Source organism: Pseudonaja textilis, chromosome 2 (genome assembly GCF_049901715.1).
Source record: "Pseudonaja textilis isolate UNSWEBS1 chromosome 2, rPseTex1.2, whole genome shotgun sequence".
Classification (NCBI taxonomy): domain Eukaryota; kingdom Metazoa; phylum Chordata; class Lepidosauria; order Squamata; family Elapidae; genus Pseudonaja; species Pseudonaja textilis.
Genome location: NC_141991.1, coordinates 50933069 through 50946758, shown reverse-complemented (window position 1 = coordinate 50946758; position 13690 = coordinate 50933069). Strand labels below are relative to the sequence as shown.

The window sequence follows — 13690 nt, the reverse complement described above, 5'->3', positions numbered from 1 at the left end:
AACTGCATAACTGGATAGAAGCATTCCTGTCAAACAGACAACAAATGGTCAAAATTGGGAGTGTCCTATCAAATTCTGTACCTGTCAATAGTGGTGGCCCCCAAAGCAGTGTTCTAGGACCAACTCTCTTCATACTCTACATAAATGACCTCTGTGATCATATTAAGAGCAACTGCATTCTCTTCGCTGATGATGTAAAGCTGTTCAATACCACAGACAATACTGCTACCCTTCAAAAAGACCTTCACTATGAATCAGAATGGTCAAGCAAATGGCAACTTCAAATCTCAACAAATAAATGCTCTGTCTTACATATTGGCAAACAAAAATCAGAAAATAAAATACAATCTGAATAGTCAAGACCTTGTTGATGATCCAAGCTCTGTAAAGGACCTCATCTTTAATGATCTAAGTGTACCTACATAGCCAAAAAGGCATTAAGAGTTGTTAACCTAATCCTACGTAGCTTTTTCTCTGGTAATATCACACTACTAACTAGAGCATACAAAACATTTGCTAGACCAATACTCGAATACAGCTCATCAGTCTGGAACCCACATTATGTATATGATATTAACACAGTTGAGAAAGTCCAGAAATATTTCACAAGAGTTCTCCACTCCTCTACTTATTGTAGAATACCTTATGCCACCAGACTTGAAATTCTAGACCTAGAAAACCTTGAATTACGCCGTCTTCGGTCTGATCTAAATATGGTATATAAAATTATACATTGCAATGACTTACCTGTCAATGAATACTTCAGCTTCAACAATAACAACACAAGAGCACACAATAGATACAAACTCAAGGTTAACTGCACCAAACTTGATTTCAGGAAATACGACTTCAGCAACAGAGTGGTCAATGTCTGGAATACCCTACTTGACTCTGTGGTTTCTTCCCCAAACCCCAAAAACTTGAACCTTAGACTGTCTACTATTGATCTTATCCCTTTCCTAAGAGGTCTGTAGAGGGCGTGCATAAGCGCACCAATGTGCCTACCATCCCTGTCCTATTGTTTATTTTTATTTTTCTTATATGTATTCATTTCATATATTCATAATTATGTATATAGTTATACCTATTATCTTGTAAGTGATTAAAAAATCAAAATCAATAAATAAAAATAAAATAAAGAATAATTCAGTAATTCTTTTTTGCAGATGCTGCTTCAAATGGAAAACCTTCATAGTGAATATTCAGCATTAGACATTATTTTGATTTTAAAACCAATTATACAATTTACTAAAAAGAATCCCAAATATCCCTATTATTCCCATAGAAATTCCACAGTATTCTTTTCTGCATTGCCTCAGAGCAGTTTCCTCTTTCATCAAATGTTTTATCACTTTTATTTGTAAATTCATTCACTATTCTGAAGGCCCCTTGTTTAGCCCAGATTACCTACTTCCAAAATATTTTTAAAAGTCCATAAAATTATTTTACATTATCCTTAACCATTCCTCATTCTCTTTAACTACATTGTTTGCAACTATATTTTCACTGTATACCAGCATATACAGTATTATTCTTTCATTCTTACTCTTTTGCTCCAATCTTTTCCTTATATGCATTTCTTTTTTATACACAATCACAATCAAATATATAAAGTAACTTAAAACTTACATCACAAGTGTAAACAAATTTAGTAACTCTTCACCCTCTCTAAGGTTACTCTTATCTATAAAAAAATCAACTAAGCATCATCTTTTCAATCCTGGTGTCATAAAAAAATTCATAAAAAGTTGCTAGAAGTATCAACATATCTTATTTTAACTTTGATCAGATAAACTAGTTTTGCATTCTTTCCTTTTACTTCTAACAGGATTCATATTTAATTCATTCAAATCTTGTCATAGGATTTGACTTGAATTCTTCTTTGTCCTATTCCACAGAATTTTGCATGACTTTTACAACCCCTTTTTTGTAAACCTAACAAGAAAGAAAGAAAGAAAGAAAGAAAGAAAGAAAGAAAGAAAGAAAGAAAGAAAGAAAGAAAGAAAGAAAGATGGATAGATAGATAGATGGATAGATAGATAGATAGATAGATAGATAGATAGATAGATAGATAGATAGATAGATAGATAGATTCTTGGTTTGTCATTTGTACTTCCATTTTAAATATTTTCTAGGACTGTCAGTTATAAATCCATTCTCAATGCCATCTGTATCTTGTCCTTTTGTTTTCTTTTACATCTGACATTTATTTAATAACTTTTGGACATCATCTATCCATAGAAGCAGGCATCATTATTGACATTGCTAATATTATGACTACTATTTTCTGATTTCATTCTTCAAAAGTCCCTTTCAATATTTTAATTGTTAGAACATTTGCACCACATCTTGCAGACTTGTATATCTTTCCTCTACCTAAAATCTTTAGTCCTCTCTAGTGTCCATTTTTGAAATAATGAAATTATTTAGGTTATGTCTTGTAAAAACCAAAACAGGATCTATTTCCCATCAGAAGTTGTTTTTAACTTTATAATTAATTTGAAAGCCTTACTGTAAAAGTTTCAATATTACAATTTTATCTGGATGCTTAGTCCATTTACAACGTTCTGGAATCAAAACCTTATTTAGCTTTTTGCTGTTTATTTCAGATTTCAATTATTATTATTTCTTTCATTCAGGATGAAAGGCAGGCTCACCTAGCACATACAAAGTTATTGTTCCAAAGCTCTCTGTTCGCTTAAAAATAGTTAATGAGAATTTCCAAAAGTTCTTTGCTAGAAGGTGAAAGCTTAGTACTCTTTAAAAGACTGCCATGATGGCAAGCAAGATGACCAACCTCATTGTCTCTATGCACTCAAACCCATGGAAGGCTATCCTGTGGTCTGCTTACAAAGAGCAGCTGTCTGGAGCGCAGGCAGATGATCTGCTCTCTCTTAATCCACAGAAGTTCCAAGGGATGATGTCATTCGCCAATTTCTTGGTCTTTGCTGTGATTGTCAATTCCACTTTTGCAGAGCCAATTTTGGTTCCCCTGAAATCCATAACATCACCCTCATTCAAATCTATTATCTTTCTCTAACCCTCACAGATACACAAGTATATCTTTTTTAAAGATTTATTCTCTCTCATTGCAGATTTTAGGACATGAAATAGTGAATTTTAATTACAGGAAGGCAGATTCCAGTTGAACATTAAAAGAAGAAAAAAAACTGCCCGACAGTGGGATCAATTACCTAGAAAGGTAGGGGTTTCCCACTTCATTAGAGGCGTTCAAATAAAAGCTAGAAAATAATTTAAGGAAGATGTTTTCACTTGGATTCCTGACTCAGGCCCATTCCAATATTTAACCGGGTAATTATTATTGATCTGTTCGATTCCAGTTTCAGCCCCTGGTTAGCTGACAATGATTAGACTAGAAATAGCTTCTTCTTTCCCAGTTAAAACAAGCAAATTCAGTGATCATGCTCAGCAAAGCTGGGCCAGCTGGCTAAAAATGTGCTTCCACTGCCAATTTCGAGCACAAATTGTCCATAAGATATATCTTTTCACCAAATTATGCTGAAATTCAGTTACTGTCTTATTAATTTCTTTGTTTTTTTAATTGCTTAAAACTGATCCATTCTCTCTTTTTTTAATAGCCTGGCAATGTAGATGTAACATTCAATCAGGGTGTTGTGTTTTTTTTAATGTGTATTAGAAATCTAGCCAGAAGTCTGGAAAATACATTAGAAGGATTGAAAACCAAAACAACAGATATCTGCCTGTTGAACGGTTGAAGTTTGTTCCATGCCATTAGGGTTTGGGTTTTGCAACTGCTAATTATGTGAGTAACAGATACTTGAATAGAGACTGTACATCATTTTCCACATTATGAATTGTGAATATATGTGTGCACATTTTGTTTTGTGACTTAAACCAACAGGAAGAAAAATCAAAATGAGACAGCTGTGAGATGTAATCCCAGCATAACCACTAAAACTACCAGTGAAATTAGAATACTTGAAGTTAGCTACCTATCTAGATTATAGGTAGCTAAAGTCAAACATTACGTTAGATTATACTAGGGAAAGATTATTTCAACAGGTGCTAAAGAAATCTAACTAAACCAAAGAAATCTATGACCTCTACATAATTCAGCCATTATAGCCATGATTCCAACAAGTACTTTGGTTTGGGTTCATGTTTGGGATTTGCTTTATAAACTTGTTTTGCAATAGCATACTTCTTCCTCCCTTACATCAATATATAATACTAAAACTAGTGTTGTCATGACCTTTAACTCACTGAAGTGGTGCATCACACACAAAAATATTTGAACCAAAGTAGCTCAGAATGGAATAACTTATAGAATGCATCCAAAATATGGAAGCTGCTCCTGTTCCACTGCTCTTTTGCCCGCTCATGGTCATTCTGTTTTTCTATCTTACATAAGGAAATATTTCTGAAATAATGATCCAAACAGGCATGGATTGTCTAATGATGCAATGAATTGCTTTTGTAACACATATCCTTGAAGGTACTCATCACGCATAACAACCCAAAAGATTGAGCAAATGTGCAGATTATCTGTCACACACTTCTTTATTTTTGTTCAAGAGAAGAAATCCAGATTTCCATAATATTTGTTGCCAGATATTATGGTAATCTGTGTCCTTTTCCTTTCCTGCTGACATCTTTCCTCTTATTTTGAATTCCTTGAACTAGTGTTAGAATGACCCCAGTTAACCCACATTTTAATCGGTACTATGTTCAGACAGTGGTTTCCAGTGAAGATAATTAACCGTTTTTATGACTTCCAAAGTGTTAATCTGAATCCTAAAGAATCTAAGTCAAGAGTGTCAAACTGGTAGCCCGCAGGGCAGATGTGTCATGTGCAGGCCATGCCCACCTTAGCTCCACAAATAGAAAAAATATCACGAAACATCACGTGATGGCAACGTGACGCAGCGAGTTTGAAATCTGTGGTCTAAATCATTGCTATTTTCCAAGGGCTACTTGTTCTTCTTTAGAATTGTTCCATGCTGATTTCAATAGTAAAAAAAATAACTGTGACAGTCTTCCTTTTTTATAAGGTGATGCAGATAGATACAAGAGATTTTCCACCACATCATATTTGAGTGGATCATTTTTCTAGTGCAGCAAGGAGTTTCTAACAAGATTTTTCATCCAATGATTTTTTTTTTCAGAATTGATTTTCTGTAATGTCATTATGTGAAAAGCTAGCAGTTTGGAGGAGACTGTAATGCTGGGAAAGATGAAAGGAAAGAGCAGGACAACTATCAGAAGGTAGATGCAATTCAGTTGCAGTCATGATGGAAGCACAGTTGGAAGGCCTGAAAGACTATGTTAGGAATGGTCATCATGAAGAAAATCCATTTGGTCACTAAAAGTCAGCAATGCCTTAATGGTGTATAATCAATCTATAAATCAATTTGATGTAGTGATGAAGGTGGTAGCAGGGGTGGGATTCTACAGGTTTACACCTATTTGCTAGAACCGGTTGTTAACATTCTAAGCAGTTCAGAGAACCGGTTGTTAGAAGAAATTACTGGCCTAATCCTGTAAGGAAAGCAGGAAGGAAACATTCTGGTGTTGCTTACAGAAACTCCGTTAACCCTTATTACATTCTTGGCAGGACTAGACTTCTCTGGAACTTCTCTGGAGATTTTTTCCCCTCCTTTGCTGGTACTTTGCTTGTGTGGAGTGACCATTCAAAGTTACAACGACACTGAAAAAAGTGGCTTATAACCATTTTTCACATTTATGACTGTTGCAGCATCCCCACAGTCATGAGAAGCCAGGCGAGGAGATGTGTGCCTCGATGTGAGTGATATTGAGTTGGCTACGCCCAGCCAGTCACATGGCCACCAAGACATGCCGACCAACTAAGCCATGCCCACAGAACCAGTTGTTAAAAAAATTGAATTCCACCCCTGGGTGGTAGACTAGAAACCAGAAGACTAGGCCTTCTTCTGACTGGTGACTTATTCTCTCTCAATCTAATTCATCTCACAGGAAAGTTGTTGTGGAGAAAATGGGAAGCAAGCAGTAGGTATATTCTCCACCGTGAGTTGATCAACACCCACAATATTGACCATGCTGAAAAGGTTGAAGTTCAGAAACATATTGTAGACTGTATGTTTCCCATCCATCCTCTCTTAATTTAAATCTTTTGTATATTATTGAAAATATCTGGGAATAATAAACTGGACAAAAAGAGAACCTTTTTTCTGATGAATTACACAATGGAGACTGTAAGCATCACTACACTAACTATACCTTTCTTATACAACTGATAGTGCTAATTTAATCCTTTGTATATGAACCAACATGGAATTGACTTTGTATATAACTCAGACATTGACATGATATTTCTGTGCCTAGTTAGGCTACAGGAATGGAGAAGCCACCAACACTTCATTAAATTATGCACAGATGGAATCTAAGATAAGAATGTCTGAGAAAATGCACTACTATATTCATTCAGAGAAGGCCTGAATGATCTGTGTGTGGTCTTTTTATATTGTAATGCCGGGAAAGTTCTCTCATCCTTAGATTTATTAGTGTTGGGCAAATAAACATATTATTATTGTAATAGGGGTGATCAGAGTATGCTATATTTGATTTATTTTATAGTTGCCAGCATATAATTGCACCTATTTCTCCCCATTGATCCTGGTTGTAATTGTTGTCTTTATTTCCCTTTTTATTATTTTAGGTTGTTAGTCATTGACCAAATAAGTAAGTAAGTAAGTAAGTAAGTAAGTAAGTAAGTAAGTAAAGCTATCCTAGGAAGGAATAAGTGAATAAACCTAAGCTAAGATGCTGATAACTTGTCAGAATAATGGCGTGAATCCAATTCATTGGGGCCTGTGACTCTAGATTATTACCTGGGATCGAATATATCCAGATGCAAAATGTCTAATGGGTCAGGAAAGATATATGCATCTTACTGGGGTAAAACATACTAGACAGATGTGTGAGTTGTTCCTGTTTGTGTGCTGATGTTTGTTGTTTGCCTTTGCATATATGAAACTTTGGAGAAAAACTCAGTTGAACAACTCTGGGGTGAAAGATCAAAGGTCCATATATTTATTTTTTGAGCCCTTATTCTCATATAAAACATAGATTTTAAAGCAAAATGTGCAGGGGGGACTTTTTTGGAAAGATTGCTAAACCTTGGAAAGAAATGTTAAACAATAAGATAAATTGCCGTGTGTTTTTTTGTTTCTTTAAAACAATAACAGATATATACAGAAATGGAATGCAATTAATTCTTGAATGAACCCAGGTGAAACTGATGTGGACCAGAAATAGCACTATCCCTCCCTCCCTGTCTTTAAAATCTTACAAGTCAGGAATCTGGCTGGAGTAATACGGGATTTTGTAGATCATTTAAAAGATTTTTAAAATGGGTTCCTTATAAGCTGAATAGCTGACCGAGATGCCCTTTTGAAAAGGGAATACCCAGTAAAACCACATTCTCACTAAGATTGCCAGGATCAGATTCTTTTTAGAACACTATGCACATATAATTGAAAATAAGATTCCAAGAAAGCAAGATCCCCAGTGGTGGGGTTCAACTTTTTTCACTACTGGTTCTGTGGGCGTGGCTTGGTGGGCATGGCAGGGGAAGGATACTGTAAAAATCTCCACTCAGAGGTGGTATTTGCCAGTTGTCCGAACTACTCAAAATTTCCACTAACGGTTCTCCAGAACTGGTCAGAACCTGCTGAATACCACCTCTGAAGATCCCCCAATGTACCTTATATATTTTGACAAAGCAGGAAGTTGCTTAAAAGCATACCCCACAAGCTGGACGAGCTTGTACCCTTTCCAGTTCCTTCATATGGATAAAGTCCTTATCTGGTGCCTTCTAGGAGTTGGCTTGTGCTAATAGGGATTGGATCAGTTATCCATATATATAACTTTAACATAATATATTATTAAGTCATTATAGTTCATCCACAGCACAGGCAGTTTGGGACAAAATGTCTCCTGATCAGTGTCATTTGTGTTAGATTTCCTCCTATGTTTAAATGCCCTTGGGAACACTTCTAAATATGGGGCAGTCCACATCATTTAAAAGTCTAGCCAAATCTCTCATGTTTAATCCCTTTTTATTCCCCCACCCAAACTAACCTTTTTCAGACACCATGAGTAGTTCCAGCAAATGGTAACTCTGACAATTGCTGGATACTATCCTCTTCCAGGCATCTGATGAGCTAATTTTGCATGCAAGGTTGCTGTTGAAAATGCTACAATCTATTGTAGCATGTTGTAGGATTTTGCAACCTATTGTAGGATTGGCTGATGGCCCTTCCTGAAAGGAGTACCCTGGAACTGTATTTTATTCCCCTGCGGATCAGATAAATATTTATAGCTTTCTGAGATATCTTCATATTTAAAACATAGCTGTAATACTGTGTTAAGGAATGTTCCTCTTTTCCTTTTATTGGCCTCTTTCTCTTCCCTCCCCACAAATCCACAAAGCCACAGATGCTTCATTACACTGATGTCAGTTGTGCTACAAGATCCAGCTGTTTGTAGACGTTGCTAGAAAGTTCAAACCTAGTGTGTTAGACTGTAAATGCACATTGTGTTTATCATCATTGTATTACAGATCCCAGTAAGTGTAATTTTAATGGGGGTTCAGTAAGTTTAAAAACCCCAAGTGCATTTAATCTTCCTCTTAGTGCTCTTTTAATTGCAGTTTCCCCTGTTGTTTCTTTCCCAGAGCCAGTTCAAAGGATTCTGCCTCCCTTACAAATCTTCCCCCACCTTCAGTTTTCTGTGATTTTTGGAAAAAGCAGAGCATTTTCTTAGTAAGACAATATGTATTTTAAGTAAAGACGTCTGAGTGGAAATATGCCTTTGTCCACATCTACACGTCAAGTCCTCATTTAACTTCATGCTTTTCTGCCAAACCACTGACATCGTCTGTTCTGGATTCATTGGTGTTATATGTCATGACATGTTACATGGAACTGATTTAAAGATTAAGACAAAAATAGAGTCCTTTACTACATGGATAGGGAAATGTCAGGACAGTAGTGTAAAGGAATATTGAACTACATTTCTGAAACATATTATTGTCCACAAGGCCATCTCCTTTTTGATCTGGAGAAGCTTTAGAGGAGCTTTAGATTTCAGATGAAGTGACTCAGCTAATGATACATGCAACTTATCAATGTGTGTGGGGGGGGGAGGAGAATCTGTTTCAGCCTATTTATTATATGTAATGAAACCACAGATAGTAAGCTCTGCTATCTTGCCCATTCATAAAGCAGACAAAAAGTATTAAAGATGTGTTCCTCCAGATGGAACCCATCACCCAAACTTGTGGATGCATGGAATCCTTACAGTAATTATGTTTAGTTTGCAATTTACCCACTGCAAATGTGGAAAACATGGATTTGAAACTTGAATAATAAGGATCACCTATTGTGCCAAAAAAACTTATTCCAGAAATATGAAAATGATTATTTTAGAAAGAAGTTTGTGCTTAAACATCCTTGTGGGTCAACACAGAGACTAATAATGCAGTTGTTTGCTTCAGATATATTCTGAAGGGTCCCATTCCCTATCCCCTTGCCCTACACCATCCTTACTAAGAGAAGAGGAGGAATGTCTATGGAGTTACTTAGTCATCCAGGTCATGGTTGTTCCAAGGGGCTTTCAAAAAGGTTTTTACCACTTCCAATGTGCTCACCTGAATCTTGAAATATCTAAATCATTATTGTTTTCCAAGGACTATTCTTGTTTGGAATTGCTGGTTATAAGAGGGTTAAAAAAAAAAACTCTTGGACAGACTCCCCTTTTTTCTACAGTGATGCAGATGGATACAAGAGATTCTCCACCACATCATTCAAAATATTCAAATAAATCATTTTTTCTACTACAGCCAGGGGTTTCTAATAAGATTTTCTATTCACTATTTTTTTTCATCTTTCTGGGATTTCTTAAAATTGATTTTCTGTTATGCCATTATATGAAGTCATAGCTTTTTGAAAGCACCTATCGGAGAAGAGGAGGAATAAATCCTACTTTGCAAAGCAAAGTTAATTCAAATAACATTGAAGTGAACATAGGCTTGTATATCTGCATATCTGCATCAAGGACTGGTAGGAGCCAATCTTGGCTGGATTGTGCTCAAATTTTAATATGTAGGATGTTGGATGAGAATAAAATTTACTTCATATTTAATTAGTAAGGAGGAAAAAAAGAGATACTCAGGTAAGTAATTGCCTAAGTTGGGTTAAATCAATCCATGTGCCGTATCATGTTACCACAAAGAATTTTATTGTATTATTCTAAAAATAATTACCTCATAGGATGATGGAAATCAATATACAGTAATAATCACAGGTGAAAAATGAATATTCCTATGCTTACTTCTCCTTCCAAGTTCTAGAGAAACATGACATTTTGGCCCATGTTTGATTCTTTGTTGGTTTTCCTTTAGTGCTTATTATATTAATTATTGATTCTTTGTCAACAGGTCCTTTGTTATTCAACAAATTCAAAATAGCAATCTCTTCATGGTAGTAGTAAGTAATGAATGTGACTGTGAGTCAGTTTCACCAATTACCATGGAACCAATAGAAATAAGGTATATCCTTTTCATCTACAATGATGTTAATGTCATATGTTTGGATAGAAATACTTAGCAAAGGGTTAACCAGCACTTAGTGAAACAATTTGGAATTAGTTAAAAGTTAAATCAAGTGATACTTTAACCCAACCTACTGTTTGTTCAAATACAATGAAAATACATGCTGTGGAGTTCCGAATTTTGGATGTTACTTAATTATGTAAACGTAGAAAATATCTTCAAGAGAAGTGAAGACATTAGAACATGGAGATGGAAAATTAGATAATCTTCCTCAATAGCAGCATACTGAGCTTTTTTTAAAGGAAATAACTTGCTTTCTTAATTTAACAATGCTTGCTTTATTAATGTCCAGATGACTATGCTAGCATGCCAGAGGCAGAGAACGGGGGTGGATTGGTGGGGTAAAACAACTATTGTCAGATAATCCAAGTGTCAAATGTTGGTCTAGGTGGCTTTTTTAATCACTTTGAATGTGACAAAATTCAGGATTTAAGCTATATCTTTAACTTCTGTGAACATAACGAATCCCTAAAATGTGAACGCCTAAAATCTCACAAGATTAGGAGACGTCCAGAATCTTGTCATGGTTTTCATCCTGAGGTAAGTGCTTTATCCTAACAATAAAACTACTGCTTTCTTTCACTGATTACACTTCTCTAATTGCATCCATTTGAATTCTAACTCCATCATTTTTTCATATCTTATTTTTTCTATTTTTCCATTATCTCATCTTGGTCTGAAGACTATATATTCAGAACTAGACAGTCAAAATTATTTCTTTTGCCTTTGTGTGAACATATGGTGTCTCTTCAAATTCTTGCTGTGTTTACATCTCTGCTTTTATGGTCTGTATGATATTTCTCAGCCCATGGTCTTCATTTGCCAGCTACATCAGTTCTGGTATCCAAAAAGTAATCTACTACTACAATGCATTCTACCATTTTTACCTATGAATATTCCACATGCCCCCCCCAAAACATGTGTCTGCTACTACATCTCTTTGTCACTTCCTTCCTGCCTCAAATCCACTGGTTTTTTTTCCCTGTGAAACATTTTATGCTACTCTTTAGTTCTCATGAGCTATCACACAACAAAATTAGCAACTAAATCTAAGCATATAGTATGTATATTGTTGATAAGCTAGATTCAGGTTTTTCTGTAAACTCCGCTACTGTTTTCCTCAGCTTCTGACTCTACTCCTTTCACTTAGATTCAGATTGTAATAATGATAATTAGCAGACGGCCCATTTTATACATAAATTTGTTCCTTATATCAAATGCACTTAATACTGTTAGAAGACTTGAATATTTCAGTGTAAATCAGAAATATAGGGCAAGTAAGAATAGGTGGGTGGTGAATCAGGGGAAAAAGGAAAACTGGATAGAAAGCATCAACAATAGGAGAATTCTCTTTAGCTACGATTGGACAATTATTGATTGGGCAGCAGAGGTCCAAATGAATGGAAAGCATGACCCACTATCAAAGACCAGTGAGGCATCACCTCTAGCTAAAAGATGAGGTCAGTGCTTCTGCTGCTCCATCTGTACTGATTGCTATAGTTCCATTTTGCAGACATACAAAAGAGGTACTGATGTGGCAAATCCTTAAGGAATGATAAGATTTTTCCTTCAGAGGTTTGAGAAGGAACATGAAGCACACTGGAGAAATGGTTTCCTATTCCCAGCTTCTCACCAGCCTCTGCAACTGTCTTTTATTAAAAAGAAAAGAAAAACTGGGAAATTCCAAACTTGGAAAGTTCCAGATGATATGATTAGACATCAGAGGAATATCATTGGATTCAGTGGTATTTGGGCTATAGGTAATCCATGAAGCTGAATTAAGTCTTTCCCACATTGCTGTAAATCAAGGTTTGTGTCCTTTGTCTTAAAGAGGCACATACCGCTATTGTACAAGTCTTGATGATATTGTATTATATGTAAGCAATTGATGATTTCTAAAATGTCCTTGTATTTGAATTTTGTATCCGCATCTGTAATATTTCCTCTGACTCCCTCCATTGGTGAATATCTATGGAGATTGTCAGTCATCTATGTCATGGTTCTCCAAAAGGTGCTTTTTCAAAAGGCAACTGGTGGAGGATGCTTGGATTTATATTCCTATTGCTAATGACCAGATGAGTGCAAAGGGATATAAATCCTTCCATTCTCCACCATTCAATCAGAACCGAAGAAACTTCTTGGATGAGAAGCAAAACATTTTCTAGGAAAAACAAAGTCCAGTTGCCTTTTGAAAAAGAACCCTTGGATCTTTTGGTGAATATTGCTTTATTTATTGAAATACAATTTTTTTTTCCTTCATCCATATTTATTTTATATCTAGGAGAATGCTAGAGAATGTGGTGGTGTTTCAGGCCTGAGTGCTAAACCTACTCTTCTTGTGCTATCTCTGCTGTGGGTCATTTTCTCAAGGTGACAAAGGCTGATGTACTGTTAAATCTTATGGATAAACTGTGAACTGAGAAATGGTGCAACTAGAAGATATGAAATAAGTCAAAACATCAGCATTTCATGATTTTAAACAATGGGATGATAAAAACTCTATGTAAATAAAAGACATTTATCTTTTCTTTTTTTTTTGCACATCATGCAAATATGGATTTGCCATACAATAATCACCATTCATCAAGAACAGAGCCTCTTCAGTAGATAGAAACAAATGGTCATTACTTTCCGCTTTACCCCATGGAAAACAATTTAAAACACTGTACTTTTTAAATAAAGTATATTAAAATGGAAATGTTTTAGTGGATGATTTACCTGACATGGCCATTAATTGTATTTAACTATAAATAAATATTTTATTTATACTTATTTAAATATTTATGTATTTATTTATGGGATCAGGGAAAGATATTAAGAGAAGAAAACCCTGAGCGTAATCAAATGGGTTTCAACTAGATTTTAATAAAGATAATGTGATTCCATAGCAGAAGAAGCTGATGGGAAAAGAAGTTCATGATGGGAAAGCGTTCCTAAAGAAAGAGATGCTAAAAACATAATTGCAAACCAAATTCCAGTGAGGAGGACAAAAAATGGGGAATATGTCATCCAGTGATGATACAGGGGGGAAGAGGAAAGGAAATGGTAATGTTA

At 35.4% G+C, this 13690-nt stretch overlaps 1 protein-coding gene across 1 annotated transcript in view; it reads left to right on the top strand.

Annotated features, from left to right (window-relative positions):
- CACNA2D3 (calcium voltage-gated channel auxiliary subunit alpha2delta 3) overlaps nt 1–13334 on the top strand; it is a 582709-nt gene extending 569375 nt beyond the window's left edge. Inside the window, exons 35-37 of the mRNA XM_087923863.1 lie at nt 10463–10575; nt 11094–11176; nt 12918–13334. Coding sequence (XP_087779989.1) covers nt 10463–10575; nt 11094–11176; nt 12918–13010 — 289 coding nt within the window. The 3' untranslated portion in view covers nt 13011–13334. The remainder of the gene's footprint in view (nt 1–10462; nt 10576–11093; nt 11177–12917) is intronic.
- The last annotated feature ends 356 nt before the right edge of the window (nt 13335–13690 follow it).